The 14,835-nt window shown below is 45.8% G+C and overlaps 1 protein-coding gene across 2 annotated transcripts in view; it reads left to right on the top strand.

Moving 5' to 3' along the window:
* Positions 1 to 14,614, top strand: part of pax7a (paired box 7a) — a gene marked incomplete at both ends in the record, with an annotated part of 66,224 nt that extends 51,610 nt beyond the window's left edge. The window contains 2 exons of one of the 2 annotated variants that reach the window (XM_080727816.1): positions 11,152 to 11,401; positions 14,499 to 14,614. In XM_080727816.1, coding sequence (XP_080583942.1) covers positions 11,152 to 11,401; positions 14,499 to 14,614 — 366 coding nt within the window. Of the gene's footprint in view, positions 1 to 11,151; positions 11,410 to 14,498 lie in introns of those variants that run through there. The other variant, XM_080727817.1, reaches the window with a different exon arrangement.
* Between the last annotated feature and the right edge of the window lie 221 nt (positions 14,615 to 14,835).

Raw genomic sequence — 14,835 nt, 5'->3', positions numbered from 1 at the left:
AGTCAATGGGGAAAATTAATTCACTAATAAATTAATGGCCATATATGGAGATCTGTGTCAGTCCTTGTCCCTTTTATGCCCATAGACCTATGGAGATCCCTGATGTCATCAATATTAAGCCCATATCTTGGAATGCCCATAAATTCTGGGCCCTGGGTACAGGATTCACTCAAATTTTGTGCTTTAACTATTGAAAAATAGCAGATAGATCTGCTATTTTAGAAAAATTGTGAAAATTTGTGCAAGTCTTTGAATATTTCAAAACGTTCTAAGGTTTTTTGAAAAACCTATGTTTCTATGTCAGTGGTGCTCAAACCTTTACATGTGAAGGACCCCCAAAAATGATATGTATTTGGCCACGGACCCCCATCTCAAAATATTTAGTTCCAGGGACACCCCAGAAGCAAAAGCAAAAAGAGTTACAAATGTTCGCTTAAACAATACATAATATTCAAAGATTTGCACTCATTTTCACAACTTTTCCAAAATAGCAGAGCTACAAGCTCACTGTGAGCTTGTATATCTGCTATTATTCAATAGCTAAAGTTATACTTTAGCTACACTTTTTTAGCTATTGAATAATAATTAAGGCCCCTCCACCTTGGGCCCTAGTAACTCAGTCCCACCTTTCCCCCCTTGTGACGCCCCTGAAACTGCAGGTGAAATGTGCACGGACGGAGGCATATGTGTGGTGGCTAGCCGTCATCTCGGGGGCCATGGTTCAGGGTTCACAGGGTTATGGGACTGTGGGGAGAGAGAGTAAGGGGAGGCCTTGGGCTGCTGTGAAGTGTGAACCTGCCTGCTGCCGGCCGGAGGTTTGGGATGTTGTGGAAGCTGCATGTGGTTCCTGTTAGTTCCAGATGCCAATCTGACAGGTGCATAGACGTGATTAATACTCCCCTCAGACTATCACTCTCCCTTCTTCTCGTTGTCTATGTCCCTCGCTGGCAGTGCATGATGTCTCTGGGTCCCAATTCAACACCCCCCATTCCCCCCCCCCCATACCCCCCCCTGCAAGGGGTGTACGATTCACTTTGGAGTCTCTGTGACCTATTTTCGTAGTCGCTCTCTGTGTGTAAAAGAACGGAAGAGCTCTATGAGAAAGCGTCATGACTTCTTCTTGGTATTCAAAAATGTTTCATTTCATAACATGTTTTTCTCTACTCTCCTTCTCTCTTGTACTGTCTTTTTTCTTGGTCTCTTCCTCGCTTTCCCTCTCTCTCTCTCTCTCTCTCTCTCTCTCTCTCTCTCTCTCTCTCTCTCTCTCTCTCTCTCTGTAAAATGAGAGGTGGCCGTGTGTCCCCAGCTGCTTGTCTCCTGCTGCTGCAGTGCTTCCCACTCAGTCTCCAGCTGAGAGCTATTTCACTATTTATTTACATGTAATTATGGCTATGAGGTGCAGATATTAACACTGTCAAGAACAATTTGACCTGACATTTTTCACTGGGCCCGGCCCCTGCTGTTTCTAGCAAACAAACCCCCCCCCCCCCCCCCCCCACGCGTCTCATACCCCAGCTCACCAATCTGCCTCGCTTCTCCTCGTAGCGCCGCTCTCCCTCCCTCACACATGTGTGCACACACACACACACACACACACACACACACACACACACACACATGCACATGCACAGACAGGCTCTGCCTGACTGAAACCCACTCTCCTGGAATCAGAAAATCTGCCATTTAATTTAGCAGAGGCATTGGTGCGAAGTGAGCAGACTTGTGAAGATGTGTGTGTGTGTGTGTGTGTGTGTGTGTGTGTGTGTGTGTGTGTGTGTGTGTGTGTGTGTGTGTGTGTGTGTGTGTGTGTGTTAGGGATGGGACGATATGAAAATGTCATATCACGATTATTGTGGCAAAAGAAATCGCGATTTACGATATTATCGCGATAATCAAAATCCATGATCCTGGGGCGTAACATTTGCCAAAAAATAGCAGATCTACAAGCTCACAACATTGTGAGCTTGTAGATCAGCTATTTTTTGGCAAAGACAATTGATAGAGAGTGAAAAAAGACTGGATAAAGTACGTATATTATAAGTACCTTTTACCAATTATAGAGGGTTTAAGTGGTACCGGATAATGCAGCTCGGCAAATAAAAGGTTAATTGATCCCAGTGTATGACGGAGGACAATATCGCGATAAATTAAATCTCCATGATACGATTATCGTGATTGTTTTTTATCACGATAAACGATAATATCACGGATCGTCCCATCCCTAGTGTGTGCGTGTGTGTGTGCGTGTGTGCGCGTGCGTGCGTGCGTGCGTGCATGTGTCTGTTGGAGGAGGTTGTCTTGTTCCCGATGGCTGAATCCATCCCTAGTTACTCAAGCATATCACTAGCAGAGAATAGAGGATTGCTCCCCACACGTTCTCCAATTGCAGCCCAATAGACGGCATATTAACCTCTGGTTAGTGAGGGGCCAGGCTCCTACTGGGGGGACGTTTAGTGAGGGAGCCAGCCAGGCCTCAGCCCTGGCTGGAGCTGCAGCTGTGCTCCGCTGAACACAAAGGTTGGTAAGGGGCAGGGGCGTCACTAGGGGTAGGAAAGTGGGACTGAGTCACTAGGGCCCAAGGTGGTGGAGGGGCCTTAATTATTTTATACTTTAGCTATTGAAAAATAGCAGATATACAAGCTCAGAGCGCGGCACTGAGTGCCGCCTGCTATTTTGAAAAGTCGTGAAAATGTGTGCAAATCTTTGAATATATGTATTTTTTAAGCGAACATTTGTAAATCAAATTTTGCTTCTGGGTGGGTCCCTGGAACTCAATATTTTGAGATGGGGTTCCGTGCCAAATACATACCATTTTGGGGGTCCTTTACATGAGAAGGTTTGAGCTCCACTGACATAGAAACACAGGTTTTTAAAAAAAAACTCAGAAGGATTTGAAATATTCAAGGATTTTCATGATTTTTCAAAAATAGCAGATCTACAAGCTCGCAGCGCGGCACTCGGTGCCGCGCTGTGAGTGAGCTTGTATATCTGCTATTTTTCAATAGTTAAAGCACAGGGGCCCCGCAGTGAATCCTTGTACCCAGGGCCCAGAATTTGGTGCGACACCCCTGGTAAGGGGAGAAGCAGGCCGGTGGTGGGGTCACACAAACCATGCACACACTGTCCATTGAAGATCAGTGGTGTAAAGCAGGGGTTTCCTAAACTTTTCAGCCCGGGACCTGAGAGCTTGTAGATCAGCTATTTTCACTATATTATTGTGGAATTTCTTAGATGTATGTGTTTGGAGTGGATCTTTTTTTTTATAAATATATATTTAAGAAAATGTAGGAAAAGAAAAGTTGTGACCCGTAGAAATTGGTCCGTGACCCACAAATGGGTCACGACCCACTGTTTGGGAAACAGTGGTGCAAAGTAACGATACCTCAAGTTCAATTTTGAGGTATTTGTACTCTACTTATTTCCCATACTTTTTACTCCACTACATCTCGGATCCAAATATTGTACTTTTACACCACTTCAATTATTTGAAAACTTTAGTTACTACTAGTTACTTTGCAGATATAAGAGATTATATCACATACATTAATCCACTTTGGCCCTATTTTATACCTATAGGATATTTGAAAATAGCCGATCTACAAGCTCACAACTTGTCGCATTGCATTGTGCAAAGTTGTGAGCTTGTAGATCTGCTATTTTCAAACATTTTGTAGGCTACTTTTACTTTTGGTACTTTACGTAAATGTTACTCAAGTACATTTTGAATTTTGGACTTTTACTTGTAACAGAGTATTTCTATATTACAGTATTGATACTTTTACTTTTAGCAGCCGGTCTTTAAGTAAAAGATTACTTTACTTACACCTCTAGATTACTTGCTTACACCACTGTAAACACAAATGTCATTCCATCTTGCATCGCTAGTGTTGGTTTCTTCATGTGTGGGTCTTTTGGACCTAAGGTGGCAAGAGACATTGGGACGACCATCTAACATGTTGCGAGGAGTGACAGCTTGTTCCCGTGCCCGCTAATCGTCCTCATCTGTGCCTAGCTTGTCAATGCCCAGATTCTGTCAGTGCCAATCAGGCCCTTAATTGAACACAATTAGCCCCCCTCCCCCACCCCAATGTTTCAAAGGACCATTTCACTCCCTCCAACTCCACTCCCTCTCGCCCCCCCCTTCGTCATTCTAGATCTCACCCTGCCTCTCTGTCTCCCCCATCCTATGGTGCTGGCAGAAGACACTTTTCACTTTTTATTAACGCGCCACGGCCAATTAACGCAGTGACACGCAGGCCACAGGGCCCGTCATCTGCTGCCTGCCACCATGCAGCCCGGCTGTCTGCTCTGTGTCCCCGTGCCGGCAACCCCCCCTCCCCCAGCACCCCCCCCCCACACACACACACACCCTCTGCCGCGCACCTCCCACCGCCCACCCCCTGCCACCACCTCCTCCACCGTGACCAAAACGCTCTAATTCAATTTATGCAATCACTGTTATTTTTAAATAGTCATTTTGTCTGCTCAGATGAGAGGCCTTGCTGCCCGCTGGGCCGGCCCTCTCATGTGAGGGATGGGGGAGGGGGGGGGGGAGCAGGAGTCTATTGACTCTTTAGGAGGAACAGTCTCTGATATTATCATTTGACATTTTCTATAGCTTGGTGTGGTAGAAGCATATTGTTTTTTATCATATTTTTTTTTTATTTGTTCATTATTAATAATATATATTTTTCGTTAAAGACATATTATTTAAATCCTTGAAACATTTGAAACATCCTTTTCTCCACATGTTGTAAAACAAGAATCGTATGTCTGGGACTGGGGGTCCTTAAAGTCAGACAGTTTCCAGACACAGTTTGACACCAGGTTCGTAGACACCAGACACTCTCTCCTCCTGTAATCACGCCCTCGAGGGCTGGTCTTCAAATATTGATCTGAAATCCGGTGTCATCACCGCGGATCTTTAATCACTCTAAGCCCAGCGCGAGTATCAGCCGGGCAGATCTGCTAATGTGCAACATGCAATTCTGCAATAGTCAGATAACTTACAGACATATGGAGTGCTTATATTTCCCCCCTCTGTGCCCCGATGACCTCTGCCTAACTTAAAGGTACATCTTGGGGGCATTTGATTTGGGCATAACAGGGGAGCTATCGGTGACAGAGGAACTAATCCAGTCTTGCGCAGATTAAGAGTGTTTGTGGAGTGGGGTGTGTTTGGCTCTGGCTCTGGGAACGGAACAGAGGGGACTCCTATCAGCTCTCCAGGCAGGCTATAGCCCTCAGGCCAACACACTTCCACAGGAGTCTTTGTACTTCCCAAAGCCTCCATCACTCTCCTCTCACTCTCTCACTTTTCCTCCTCTCCTCTGCCCTCCTCAGTCCCCCACCAGTCTCGTCCTATAGGCGGTCATATTTCCACTGCGCTGTTTATTTCCGCCATTAATACTTCTGCATTTGTCATTGTTGTAATGTCATACAATAGCTGCATTGCATTGACGCTCAAAGGCGACACGGTGTTAGAAAATGTTTTTGGAGCTGTGGAACACAAGCTCCCAATAGACAGGTATGTCCGTGGGTATGTGGCTGGGTGGGTGGCTGGCTGGGTGGCTGGCCGTGTCCGTAGTCTGGCAATACCTTGAGTGGCCACACACAGCACACTAGTTAAAGGAGGGGCGCTGTTTTGTGCAGGCCAGGCACACTCACCACTCACTCATAGGAACAGTTTACAGTTCACACACACACACACACACACACACACACACACACACACACACACACACACACACACACACACACACACACACATAATTTATAGATCTAGAACACATAGAATTTATATATAGAACACTTAGAATTCATAGATCTAAAACACATAGAATCAAAAGCATAGATCTGGAACTGCTCAAATTCACAGCTCCACTTCGAACGAGGTTTGATTTTTTTTTTTAGATTGGTGGAATAGAAGTGCCTTCATAAACTGCTGTGTAGTGCTGCGAATAGGCTTGTGTGAGTTGCAATATGACATTTAAATAAGTGGCTGGCAATGAAATACAGTCTGATACGTTTTGTTTTTTGAATTGTAAGCAGACTTGTTTTTGGTCCCAATAATTGCATTATGATGTAGTGCACTTCTCTCAGCTCTGCAGGAGTCAATATATTTTATTCTGGAAGGAATACCAACAAAGAGAAACTCGTCAAACATTGGCACAGACAAAAAAAAAATCTAATTTGACTGTTGAAGAAATTAGCAAGGTATAAAAGAAACCTCTTTTTGTGTTTCAAATGCGGTATTTATTTATCTGAAAGGATGCACATTGTATCAATTTACACTCCCCCATTCACTTCGCCGCAGGCTGGAGGCTCAGAAGTTGAGAGAATTAATTACTTTTTTTATTATTATTTATAAAGTAATCTATCTGTGGAGAAGGAGAGAGAGAGAGAGAGGGAATAGGCGGAGAGAGGGAGGCAGGGAACGCCCTGGAGCATTGTCCTTTAAACTGGGTCCTGGCTCCCATTATCTCCCTAACCAGCACTCACACAAAGTCAAACAACAAACGAACTCTGGTCTGCTGAGGACACTTTATGTAGGGAAAGAGACAGAATAGAGAGAGAGAGGAGGTGAGGAAAGAGATAGAGGGAAATGAGAGAGAGCGAGAGAGAGAAATGAGAGCGAGCGAGACTGAGAGAGAGAGAGAGAGAGAGAGAGAGAGAGAGAGGGAGAGAGGGAGAGAGGTGAAGTACATGGCAGAAGAGGTTTAGTGGAGAATGAAGAGTCTGTTGAAGGAAATGCTGTTATCTCAAACGTAAAATGTGTATTCAAAACCTGAGTGTTAATTTAACACCGTTACGGGTATGTTTCTCTCAGATTTAAATTAATACTCAGTATTTCACAGGGTGCTTCCCTTTGCACATTGTGCGTTATTGGAAGTTCTGCTACCTTGTGCTGAATTATGTTCCAATTCAGACTCTTCCGATTACCTCTTATCTGTTCCAACATTAGATAAGGAGTAAGTGGTGATTGGTGAAATACCAATGATTTTTATTGAGCCGTGTGAACACACTAGACCACTGTCCAAAAAAAGTTTAAACAAAAGAATCTCAACTTTTCATCAATTCATAATAATTCCAACATTTTTCAAAAGTATTTCTCAAAAAAATAAAAATATCTAATAATTTCCATAGAGATAGAAAAACAAGTTTAAGAAGCTTTGTGCCATGTTATGTGCTTGTACTGTAGATCTGCAATTTTTACTAGTTGCATGCCAGTGGTGCACGCCTAAAACAGCGAAGGCACAAGCGACCTGTTGTGAACTTGGTGTGCATCTCTCCATTCCGACATGTCTCCTTTCTGACAGACACTAACCCTATCTCTTACCCTAACCCTAACCTTAACCTCTATGGAAGTGTTGCCACTCCGACAATAAGAAGTCACTGTCGGAGTGGCGACATGTCGGAATGGAGAGAGCCCCCCGAGAACTTGTAGATCTGCTAAATTTGGCGATCTGCAAGCTTGGCTTTTCCCCTAAAATGAAAACCATTACCACAGCAACTGTCTTTCGGGAAGGACATCCAAACTCATCAGGGATAACAGCGATCTGCTCCAGAGCACTTTCTAAATGAGGAAAACCCCTCCATCGTCAGCGATAAGAAGTCTTTTGAAGAACTTCAGTCCAGGAATAGCAACAGGACAGATTGTTGGCCATTCAGTTTCATAAGGAGGCAATGTAATCAAGCTTCAATTAACCAGTGACTAAATGGGACTCATGCCCTCCAGCCATCTCTCTCCCCCCCACCCTCTCTCTCCAGGGGTGTCGCACCAAATTCTGGGCCCTGGGTACAAGGAGTCACTGCGGGCCCCTGTGCTTTAACTATTGAAAATAACCCAGATCTACAAGCTTGCAGCGCGGCACTCGGTGCGATCTCAAAATATTGAGTTCCAGGGACCCACCCAGAAGCAAAATTTGAGTTACAAATGTTCGCTTAAAAAATACATATTCAAAGATTTGCACCCATTTTCACGACTTTCCGTGAAAATAGCAGATCTACAAGCGCGCATCTACAAGCTCGCCGCGCTGTGGGCTTGTATATCTGCTATTTTTCAATAGCTAAAGTATAAAATAATTAAGGCCCCTCCACCACCTTGGGCCCTAGTAACTCAGTCCCACTTTCCTACCCCTAGTGACGCCCCTGTCTCTCTCTCTCTCTCTCTGGACCTCTGACACCCTCCCAACCCCCCACCCATCATCACCCATCACATGTATCCTGCATGGAGAATTCCTTGAATCTCCCTGTTATGGATACATGTCACATGATGTTCCGTCTGCGTATGTTGCAAGGGAAGACAGGACCGGACCGGACAGGGGGATTTCCATACTGATAGAATTAAAACAAGGAAACTGCCAAGTGCCAACCTCCATATTTACTGGGCTGGGAGAGTTTTTTATATTCATTTTTATGACAACATGATACATTTTCAGAATATGGTTCAGGTTGTCTCAGTGTATGGTCACTTTTATGGCCCACTAATTGCCCACTGTGCTTTCACCTGGTGTGTGTGAGTGAGTGAGTGAGTGAGTGAGTGAGTGAGTGAGTGAGTGAGTGAGTGTGTGAGTGTGTGAGTGAGTGAGTGAGTGAGTGAGTGTGTGTGTGTGTGTGTGTGTGTGCGCGTGCGTGCGTGCATGTGTGCGTGCATGCGTGTGCGCATGTCACTTCTGTATAACCACCTCCATGATGGGCTAATTGGTTTAGCAGCCTGGAGGCCAAAGGCCAGCCCAGCGTAACCAATCTCAACGTGAACCTGATGTTGAGAAGGGGTCTTCTCCTCCTGTAGGAGGGAAGCATGTGTGGGACCATTCCCCTGGTCTCACCCCCACACACTGCACTGCACTGCACCTCTTCATTTCCTCCAATCCACTTAAACCCCTGTATGGTCTTATAGGACTGGCCTTGAGTTACAACTTTACTTTGACCACTTTTTACGTCTACACCAGATCTCTTAACTCATTCATTGCCTTTTCAAAATGGCCCCCAAGTTCCTCACTGCCACGTTCCTAAATTTCTAGTGCACGGATCAATTTTTAGTGCACGGATCGTGCACGCCCATGCCTAGATCATGCACCATATGTGTAGTACTTTTTCACAGCTTTTAAAGTCTTCAAATGTAAACAAACATGGCTGCCATTTTGAAAGATGTGTTTGTTATGGGGCTAAACATGCAATTTCGCGATTGCGATCATGCCTAATACATTTTAGGCATCGGGAAACTCGGGCCATGGCAGTCTGGGGGTACTGAAATAACACGGGAAACTCGGGCTTGGCTATGATAGCCCATTTATAAGCTCACAATCGCATTGTGAGCATGTCAAGCTGCTATTTTCTTTTCTGGAGCTATTTTCTGCTAGTGGTTTAGGAATATATATACATACAACTTTTTTCATATTTTTGTATATTAATGCCCCACTACGTCATACAAGATTGTCAAAAAGTAGCACAAATAGGCAACCGACAAGGCAATAGGCATGACCATGCATACCTGCCAACACTCCTGTCTCCTGGTTAGGAGACTCCTGAATCTTTACCCTGGCTCTTTCTTGGCTCCTGAATTGAAATTTATCTTGATTTTTTTAGGTAACCATAAAATGCACCAGAATACAGGAAGTTACATCTACTGTGTTTAACAAAAAATGACACAGTCCTTTTACACCAGCTTGCGCCTTGTGGACTAGTCTTCAGTCGTCCCTTTTATGCCCATATATGGAGATCCCTGAATATTAAGCCCATATCTGGTAATGCCCATATATGGACATATTGTGTCAGTCTCTGTTGTTTCAGCGCGACCTCGCCCTTAGGGCGTCTTACTGGTATTATAATATCCCGAATTCTGACGTGTGACGAGATTTTGTGACGTAATCCGCTCTGTATATATTGACCAGCTTTGCAAGCTAGTAAAAAAGGTGTCTGGGGAGGACCACCTGAAAACAGATTTTTCACAGTCTATAATGTTGGCAGGTATGCCAATGTCACATGCTATTACATTAATCTAGAATATTGAAATGGAATGCTTTTATGCGCTATGAATAATATACACACTGTAATATTCTGGCGAGCCTCAACCAGCAGTATCAGCGGGGGCCCCCTCAGTAAGGCTGGTGGAGCCTACTTTGTGTGGGGATCTGAGGGATCATTTAGCAGTTCCAACTGCATTACTATTCATGAGATGGGTAGGCTCGGGGCAGAGGATTAGGGACTCCCTTGGTGCTTGTTGTGCTGTAGGCTGTGGAGGCTCAGGCCTCGAGGCTCGGGGACAGGGTCTGTCTGGCATTGATGGTGGGTCTATTATCACCCTGGGACCCTTCTGTCCCACCGCAGAACACTCAGTGGCAGTGCCAGCTAATGGAAACAGTTTCGTCTTTTCCCCTTTCTACTTCTTTAACCTCATCACACCCTCCTTGTATCCTTCCCCTTGCTTTTCAAATTTCCTTCCTTTTCCAGAGGTTAAATCGTGGTTGTATTGCTGCCTCCTCCTGGAGCGACATTCTATTTGATCACTAAGGAGTAGAAATCCTAGAAATCGAATCAGAATTTTTACGAGGCTAGTGTTGTATGGCTTTTAAAAAAAGGTAACTAACTAGGTGGTGATGAAATCTATTTTCCGTTACATGTGACATATTTCCGAGTGAAACAGGATAGGCAGGCAGGACATAACGTTAGGAGAATTTGATTTGAGCATTGAAAAGTGGGCGTGTCATATAACAAACATGGATATTATCGGTTGAATTGGTTGGCTCAAAAGTCATACTTTCTTTGTCATATTAGATTCGCTTTTGATATACTGTAAGAAGGGGAAATCTCGCTCTTTCGAACGACCGTCATTTCGACAAAGGAGCGTTGGGAGGGTTAGCGACTCACCCCACGGAGGTTAGGTTTAGGGTAAGGGTTAGAATTGAGTGTCGAAAAGATGACACGTAGTAACAGCGAAACGCTCCCCTGTAAGAATGCAAAGAACTAGATGTTTTGATGTTTTTTGGTATATTATTAAATACGTAGCAAAACATGACCAGGGATAAAATAAATAAATAACATTTTCCCAAAATAGGGACGTCAGCAGGTCGAAGGTGCTTTTGGTGTGTCACTGTTTCAACCCCTGAACTCTCCACCACATCTCTGTTGCCCTGTGCCCTCCACCAGGTGATGAGCATCCTGAGCAACCCCAGCGCCGTGCCCTCCCAGTCCCAGCACGACTTCTCCATCTCCCCGCTGCACGGCGGCCTGGACAGCTCCAACCCCATCTCAGCCAGCTGCAGCCAGCGCTCCGACCCCATCAAGAGCGTGGACAGCCTGGCCTCCTCCCAGTCCTACTGCCCTCCCACCTACAGCGCCACCAGCTACAGCGTGGACCCCGTCACCGCAGGCTACCAGTACAGTCAGTATGGACAGAGTGAGTAGTACACAATGCACACAGTTCAGTTCAGTTCAGTTCAGTTCAATTCCACCCATTTCCGATCCGATTCAATTCGATTCAATTCAATTCAATTCAATTCAATTCAATTCAATTGGCTTTATTGGCATGTGTGTGTGTGTGTGTGTGTGTGTGTGTGTGTGTGTGTACACTACACACATGCATTAGTGTAGTAGAAGTATAGTATAGTAGAATTCGAGAAATATACATTGTGAGGAACGTTTTTCTAGTCCTCACAAGAGAATGTTTTGGTTTTTATGGTTAAACAATATTTGAGTTTGGAGTTTGGAAAAGATTCAGGGTTAGGGTTATAGGATTAGACAATAGAGGTTAGGTTTAGAGGTTAGCGTAGCAGTTATGCCAGCCCAGATTTATTGCGACCGAAGGTTGCAATTTACCATGAGAAACGCCACAGCTTGTCCCCGCGTCCGTGTAGACGTTTACACGTGTCTATGGGTTTGCCGCTCTAATATCAAGCTCTGGCTTCACTGTGATGTCACACTAACATAATCCCTTTTATGCCCATATATGGAGTTACCTGATGTCATCAATATTAATCATGCCCTGTTAGAGAGATCCCTGTGATGCCAGGGGGAACAAATCCCTTTTATGCCCATATATGGAGATATGGAGTTCCCTGTGATGCCAGGGAAACAAATCCCTTTTATGCCCATATATGGAGATCCCTGATGTCCACGTCCCTGATGTCCACATCACTGTGGCGCGACCTCACCCTTAGGCGTCTTACTAGTACTTTAAACTAGTACTTTCTAGTTGAGCGTTTGTGTCACACACCAAAAATAGCTGATCTACAAGCTCACAACTGCGACCCATGTAATTTTTCATCCTTAGAGAGAAACACTGCTGAAATGGTAAAGATTGCATTAATTAAATCACTGTCCTAAAAGGCTGGTGCCCTCACAAGTATAGTAAGTAATACAAACGTGTGTTTGTGTGTGTGTGTGTGCCACGCTGTTTGTGGAAATGGCACCGCCTGCAGGCTAATGTGTGGGGGTTGACTGGATTTGAGAGATGGAGGTGACACAAGAGGAAGTGATGCCCACGTCCCCGGACAGAGAGCCCTCTGACCCTGAGCCCCCCCAGTTGGTTGAAGCAAACACGTGCTCCTGATAAAGCCCCCCACCCCCCCACCCCCAACATCCTTGTCTAGAGCTGGCTTAGTCACACCCCACTCCACTTGGATGGGAAAGAGGAGAGGGCTACTTCAAAGGCATCAGCACACCCCCAGGGGCCACAGTGTCCCCGCGCCCACCTCTCTCTTTCTTACCCTATTTTATATCACACACACACATATACACACACACACACACACACACACACACACACACACACACACACACACACACACACACACACACACACACACACACACACACACACACACACACACACACACGCACACACCACAGGGCAGGAAAGAGTTAGCTTTATTAGATTAGCATAATTGTTGACTGATGCTGTCACAACCGCTCACAAGGAGCAAACTGAGGCACACTTCCCCCATGATCCAGCCGTCATTTGTGTCTATTTATAATGGCAGTTTGAAGCGGAGGCGTGGTGTGTTTTAGCGTTTGTAGCATTTAGTTACTTATTTCTATATATCTTTTGTACTGTATGCATGTTGTGTGTGTGTGTGTGTGTGTGTGTGTGTGTGTGTGTGTGTGTGTGTGTGTGCGTGCGTGCGTGCGTGCGTGCGTGCGTGCGTGCGTGCGTGCGTGCGTGCGTGCGTGCGTGCGTGTGCACGCGTGAGCACACGCGTGAGCACACGCACATGCGCGAGCGTGTGTGAGTGTTTTGTCAGCAGTCGGAGACTGACGGCAGTCCGGATGTGAGCTGATGTGAGGTTAATTAAGCTGCTGATTGAGCACAGTGGCTGATGGGTAATGAATAGAGGAGAGAAGAGAGAGAGAGAGAGAGAGCCGCTGTCTGACTGTAGATGAAAATGATCGGCCATGGGGAGTGTGGCGCGTGGAGGGCATGAAATCAGAGATGCCAAGTGTAATGAAGACTGGCACATCCAGCGCACACGCGGGCCCGTCTGAGTGACAGCATGGGGACTTCACCGGGGCGAACGAACGTGCTCCGTGCCAGAAGCGTGCCAGCCTCGGACAAAGAGGAACAGGGGAGGGTTTGGTTCCTCGTGGAGTAAAATCACACGTAGAAATGGACCCGAAAGGGTCCGTTTGTAATCTCTGGGTTAAATTAACACTCGTCACTTAACAGTGCACTCTCTCTCGCCTCTCTGCCACAACTTGTTTCAGCCTCAGTCAGAGGAATGAGATGTGAGTGAATTGGATGGATTTGGGAAATGTTTCAGGCGTGTGTGTGTGTGTGTGTGTGTGTGTGTGTGTGTGTGTGTGTGTGTGTGTGTGTGTGTGTGTGTGTGTGTGTGTGTGTGTGCGTGCGTGCGTGTGTGTGCGTGCGTGCGTCTGAGTGTGCACGTGTGTGAGTGGCAGTGCATACAGTATTCATAGATAGATGGATAGATACCTTTGTTGATCCCGCGGGGGAATTTCAGTCGCCCAGAGGCGGCACAGCAGAGTAAGGAAAATGCTGTTGTGTACAGCAAAATAAAAGCAAGAAAAACTATAAGAAGCACCATCAATACAGAACAACAGTATTTGTGCGTTTTTATTTAAAAGGCAATCCTGTGCAAACTGCTCTGCTACCGTTGTACCCTCCGTAACTTTACAGTCAGTAGTTACTAACAAATTCCAGCAGGCTGCTATTTTTAAAAGTTCCCAGGGTTGTTGACGCGTCAGGTAAACTGTACATATTGTGCCAACATAGAACACCTTACAAAAGCTTCTCCAGGTCTAAAGGTGCCGGCCTGGTAGCCTACCGCTTTTTAGGCAGTGCCTGATTGCACATGTTCTTAAAGGTAGATGGGAAGGCTGTCATTTTTTACTATACAGGTGTCTTGTCATCTAACTTTTAAATTATGAAAATGTGTGAATGTACATTTGTCTGTACGCCTGACATATCTTTCTTATTTGTGAATGTACATTTGTCCGTGCGCCTGACATACTTATCTTTCTTTTCCCCTCCGCTCCAGCCGCCGTGGACTACCTGGCTAAGAACGTGAGCTTGTCCACCCAGAGGAGGATGAAACTGGGGGACCACTCAGCGGTGCTGGGACTGCTGCAGGTGGAGACAGGACAGGCCTACTGAGGCGGCCCCTCCACCGCCCTCCCTCCCTCCTCCGCTCACCTCCCTCCTTCGCCCCGCCTCCACCACTAGTGCACCGCCATATGCTCCGAAGAGTCGGGACTCAAAGCTCTCTCATGCTCTCCTCCGCAGCCCGACCATGACACCAGCACACAAGCACATGCACACTTTCTCCACGGCCACGTCCAAGAAAGTGTGCAAGAGCGCTCTCCCTGACTGGGACA

Source organism: Nannobrachium achirus (genome assembly GCF_963921795.1).
Source record: "Nannobrachium achirus genome assembly, chromosome: 6".
NCBI classification, from domain to species: Eukaryota; Metazoa; Chordata; class Actinopteri; order Myctophiformes; family Myctophidae; genus Nannobrachium; species Nannobrachium achirus.
Note: the sequence above shows the minus strand (reverse complement) of the source record. Positions and strands in the feature narration are given on the sequence as shown.